This window comes from Trachymyrmex septentrionalis, unplaced genomic scaffold (assembly GCF_001594115.1).
Source record: "Trachymyrmex septentrionalis isolate Tsep2-gDNA-1 unplaced genomic scaffold, Tsep1.0 scaffold129, whole genome shotgun sequence".
NCBI lineage: Eukaryota > Metazoa > Arthropoda > Insecta > Hymenoptera > Formicidae > Trachymyrmex > Trachymyrmex septentrionalis.
This window is the reverse complement of record NW_017304428.1, coordinates 1,539,190-1,545,194: the sequence shown is the minus strand read 5'-3', so window position 1 is coordinate 1,545,194 and position 6,005 is coordinate 1,539,190. Positions and strand designations below refer to the sequence as shown.

Here is a 6,005-nt window from a genome sequence, read left to right as displayed (position 1 = left end):
TCGTATGTTCAAATGTACAAAAGAGATCGCAGGAGATGGACCACTGCGGATCTGGATGGTGATGATGCTCTGACCAAAGAAGAATTCACTGCCTTTCTTCACGCAGAAGATGCGGAGCACATGAAGGATGTGATAGTGCTGGAAACGATGGAGGATATTGATAAGGATGAAGATGGAAAGATATCTCTTGCAGAATATATTGGTAAGGGGGAATTATCATTGCCCTGATGAACATTTTTTCTAAAATTTTTTATATCAATTAGAACATTTTTCAAAAATATTGAGAAAGTCTGTATCTTTTCTTAATTTTATATATATATATATAAAGTATTGTAATTTATAAAATAGGCTTTTGAAAGTTGAGTGCTGAAGGTGCGACGGAAGCCGATGATCAAATTACAATTCATAGCGTGGCAAACATGTTCTCGACGTTAGAATGATGATGAGAAGAATGTCGTCGGCGCGCTTTCGGTTTCCATTACGAGGATGCCCATTGCTGGTTGTGTTCCTCCGCAACATTTTTTCCTCCTCGAACAACTCTTTTCACGCCCGTTTGCCCGGTCCCTTGTAAAAAGCCACGTTGACGGCATTATTGTCCCCATTGTTTCTTCCCAGTGACATACCTTTGCACCTTTGATTTAGCTACCACACTCGCTACTTTACTATGACCCTATATTTCTAACAGTAAAAGAAATTCTACAAAGAAAAGAAATTTTTAAAAAATGCAAATAACACAAGTTTGCTGTAGAACAGATAGAATATTAGTCACATAGCAACCCATATTGATCGAAATTGGAGAAATGATTAATTATATTATTAAATATATAAATTATATTAATTATATTATTAAATATACATATTAATCCAATTGAGAGATTGATAGTTGTCACCATATTAAGATGTCAATTAGAATTATCGGATATTGAAAAAAGAAGACAATGAAACATGAATTTATTATTTGATATCAAATAGACTTTGCTTTAATATATTTTTAATATTTATAAATTTAGTTTAGCACTGTATACATAATTTATTTTATTTTAAAAATTATTTATAAAAGTTATAATTATTTATTTGATAATTGCTATAGAAAAGTCAGTTGCAAATAGGTTAAAAATTTAATTAGAAAAAAATACACAGATCCGAAACTTCTTTGAATGTCACATTTTGAGATAGATAAAATTGTTATTTCAAGAAAAAATTTGTAATATTGCATAAATATAAAGTTTCAAAGAAATTACACGTGGATGTTTCCAATTAGTGGGAATCGAATAGATGTTTATTGATGTGTACGGTTGTTTATCGATTGAAATCATACGCACGTGTGACTTCTGAGAGCAACATTTGCCGTAGGACTGACGAGAGTAATCGAATTACTTCGTTTTACTTGCATGTGAGAGTTACGTAATCCTTTCTCACTTCAACTCTGTCGTTATAATTACAAAAATGGAAATAAAATTGCACACTTTTTTTACTAATTAACAACGTAAAAACAAGTCATCTAAATGCATCACAGAATCACTTACTTAATTAAAAATTAAATTAACAGAAGAACATCTATAATGTCGTTTCTTTTTTATCACAAAGACATTAATATGTAAAATAGTTGCTTGAATTATTAATATATTGATTTACGAATTATGCAAGCCGTAAAAGAGACCATCGTCAATGCTATACATTATGTAAATGACGCACACAGTTTGTCGCGAGTTCCAAGCTTACTTTATGTACGAAGCGTTTTTTATTGCTGATTTTCTTATATGCTATCTTACAGATGGCAATAAAGATATATATTTTACAAATATATTTTTTATATATATTTTTTTTTTCGACATTTTTTTCTTTACGATAATTTGAATTTCTTTTAGTAAGATCGAGAAAGTCTATAAAATTTTTTTATTGTTATAAGTAAAGAAAAGTTAAAGAGAAAAAATATATAAATTGTCAAACTAAAAATTCTAATATATTTAAACGATTCTATTCTATAAGCTGAATGTTTCTAGCGATAGTATTACATAAATTTATATTAAGTAAGAAATTTCTGCAAAGAGCTGATTTGTGGATTTCTACTCTATACGTTTTGCAAGATAGAATACGAGGAAGTCAACAGCAAAGTACGCTTTGAGTTTAATTCGAGCGACCATGCACAGAATGTTCCTGTGATGCTTATCAAGGCAACCAAGATTGCTATCATCTTGGAACAATTATAGGTTGCGCCATCATGTTGCTTAACGACCTCTCTTAGATTAGTATTCTGTTTTCATGGCTGCCCGACCATCCTTATTCCAATAATCAAGCTCACATTAATAGAAAAAAACCTATTTTTTTACCAAAGGTGAGAGTGACTGATAGTCAAAATTAAAAATTATTACGATATTTTTCTATATGAACCTTGACATTGGAATTTTCGATGTATCAATACTTACAAAATTATCGCTAATGGATATGTAATCTATATGTTTGTTTAAGAAATTATAGATATCTGATATAAATAAATCTGTATATAAGATATATATACTTTGATTCTATTCATTTTGTTCTATTCATTATATATTACAATCTTATATTAAATTGAGATATTTGTTATATATATATATACACATATGTATGTATATAAATCATAACTTATATATATATACATATAAGTTATGATTTTTCGTATAACGCACTCACTAAATGCTATCTGAACGTATAATTGGCCATAAGTAAATCATTATATTTCAGAAACTATTACTTAAAATAAAAAGTTTCTTAAAATAAAAATGATTTTTTAATTTAATTTTTTGAAAACTTTTTTGCTATAGTACTTTAAATCGCGAATTTTGGGGCACTCTTTATATATAATTATATATGCATATATGGGAAATCATAAATTAGATAAAGTATTAAAAAGTATAAATATTATTTACGAATATCAGATGATCAAATGTAATCATTGGATAAATAATTATATAATATGAGATGTCGAAACTTTAATATTTGAAAAACTTACTAGCTTGCTTATTACTTTGCATTTGACACGCACACGTCATGTTAAAATTCTAACGCAGAGAAAGAAAGAGAAAGAAAGAGAAAGAGCGGGGAGGATGGAAAGAGAGAGGGAGAGAAAGAGGAGGGAGAAGAAGAGAGCGGGAGAGAGGAAGAGAGAGCATCGATAGCGATCGATAGTTTCGCGAGATTGCGAAACTGGGTGTACACGCGACATGAAAAAATCGCTGGTCTAATAAGCTACTACATAAAGTACGGAAATACGATTTTATTAACAAATGCAAATTATGCAATGTGCATTGATATATTGCGAAACTTGCTTGCATTAGAATATAAGGACAAAGCATACATGCATTTAACTGCCATAAATGCGTATGTAATGATACAAAAGCAAAGTAAATCAATTGTTCAGTCATTTAAAAGTTATCTGTCCTATTTAAAAATATTTTTTACATAAATGTATGAAATAACAAATCAAGTGTAAAATTAAATCTAAATCTGCTTATTGTAGAGAAAAGTTTTCATATTTTTGAAAAGTACAGCAAATGCGCATGCATGTGTTTGCTTTATCTACTAATATTTGTTATTATTAATATAACGTGCATATTTGGATTTATCTATCATTGAAATGTTTGTTTAAATGTAAACATATTTCGTGACAGATATTAAATATAATATAATTTGATAATAATTTGAAAATATGTTATTAATTATAATATGAACTTTTATTACATAGTATTATACAATTTGTTATACAATTAAGTGTTTACTATACACATTTTCTCTATTTATTATAAAAAAAACTAATCTATTTTTATATCACAACACAATACAAAAATATAAATTATTGATATTAATACTTAATTGTCTGTTGATTACAGTGTTCAAGAAACAGATGGATCCTTTTTTGAAAGTTTTACCGCATTATCCTGGAAACAGGAGAATCGGAGACTCGTTGTCCTTCAGGAAGTGGAAGCAAGAGCGAAGGAACCGCCACCACCGTCCAGAGATTCGAATTTGACTTCGCAACCATATCGGCTTAGCAAAAAAGAAGTATTTTGCAATTTTATTTATTTTCTGTATAACACTATATGCATGATTTTTGTTTGTTTTATCGTAAAAATTTTATTTTACTTTTTAAATTTTCTCGTGCCAATTTCAAAGAACTAGATGGTTTTTTATATTTATATTTCCTGCTTTTTATTATTTTATAAACTCCGGCAAAGTTTTTACAGTTGTTAGTACAAGTGCGGCAAATTTTCCACATTTTCGCACGACTATATCGCGTGCGACTTAACGTTGTTACATTTAACACACGTCATTCTGGTTGCAACGGGCTTTGCATGCGGACGAGTAGTTACGTTCATTCCGTTTGAAGTATTATTTTAAGTAGATAAAGTCAGTTCGGGTCAGAAAGCCACGCTCGCCGATCGAACTAACAGGTAGAAAACTCATAATGAGAGTACGTCGTCGTCGTTTCGACGTCACCAACTATAATGCGCGCACAAAGTCCGTATTTCCAAGTCGATGTTCCGATTTCAAATCTCGAAGCTACGATTTTAAATTCAATTTGCTCTGTAATTCCTTCATTATTACTTACTAATTCGCCTAACTATTCAATAAAATTGATAGAAAATATATTAGCCAAATAACGTTATACATATAGTCGCATATATATTTGCAGAAGGAAATATAATTATTAATTTATATTATGTAGAAATGTAATATTAAATGTAATGTTAATATGAAACTTTTTTCACATTGACAAATATGTTGTTTAAAAATTACACGAACACTCGTATATTTACCGTGCTCCAAAAAGATACACATAAATTTTAATAAATTCTAAATATTGTTTATATTTATAAATGTACGTCTATGGATCCTTGTGAATTTATAGAGCTTCATTTATATGTCTCCGGATTTATGATAAATAGATATAGATACAACCATCATAAACTTATGTATTTCCTATCTCTTTCGGTGAAATATGTGTAGGAATGTGTATTTTTCTCGCTGTGAGTCCCTAGATAACCGCACAATTTTTCGCACTGTCGTCTCGCAAGCTCTTGACTCTCGTAAAATAAATACCCAAGCGGAAAAACACTTTTAAGTAAATAGCTTTTTCACGAAAGCTCGTGAGTTTTCACCGAAACTCTCATGTCAAGCTCTGCTCATCATTTTAACGTACCTTTCTCTTCCAATCTCCTTAGGTACAATATTCCTGTCACTCCTAACTCTTTTTAATCTTTATTCATTGCCCCCATCATCTATGTAGCGTAAAGGTTGTTATGGATGTTTCGTAAGAAATTAATTGGCGAAAAGCCGATGTCATCACTTTGTTAATAAGAAACGAGAGAGGAATATTCCTTGTAATATCGAAAAATGACATGGAATGGAGAGTTTGCTACATTACGGAATTATTCATAATTATCTTTTGCTTCTCTCTCTAAATATAAATTTATATAATAATGTTAATATACAATAAAAATATGAAATGATTATATACAATAATGCTGTTTATTAACAAACACATTTTCCAAAATTTTTCTACAAATTCGTTTATTAATATTTTTTTAATCGATAATTTTTGATTATTTTAATGAAATAATAATTAATAATATATGTGTTTTCGAATTAAATGGCATAATATCGGCTAAGTTATGAGAGCTCGACACCTCTTGAATTTATATTCTATCTTCTACAAAACGAGTTTGTACTTTTCTTCGTATAATGACTATCGTATTGCTTTAAATTCCTACAAAAAAAAAACAGAGAAACACAATCGTTTAGCTAGACAAAGGAATTCTTTAACTTAATTATCTTGCAATAGAATTTTCAATATATATACATTTTAAGAGAATAATTTATAGCATTAATATTATTTAACATTACTGTATTTGACAGTTTCGTAAAATGAATTGCTTCTAATAATTATAATTATGCAATAAAATAACTTTTGGTGCAGTAACAATTTTAATAATATGATTGTAATCTTTATTATAATAAATGTATTA

The 6,005-nt window shown here is 28.9% G+C and overlaps 1 protein-coding gene across 6 annotated transcripts in view; it reads left to right on the top strand.

Annotated features, from left to right (window-relative positions):
- LOC108756622 (BAI1-associated protein 3) overlaps positions 1-6,005 on the top strand; it is a 103,019-nt gene that overhangs the window by 79,846 nt on the left and 17,168 nt on the right. For all 6 annotated transcript variants that reach the window (XR_001939850.1, XM_018500570.1, XM_018500573.1 and 3 more), the window contains exon 4: positions 3,870-4,041. Coding sequence is in view for 5 of the 6 variants with exons in the window: in XM_018500570.1 (XP_018356072.1) it covers positions 3,870-4,041 (172 nt within the window). In the remaining variant the exon portion in view is untranslated. The remainder of the gene's footprint in view (positions 1-3,869; positions 4,042-6,005) is intronic.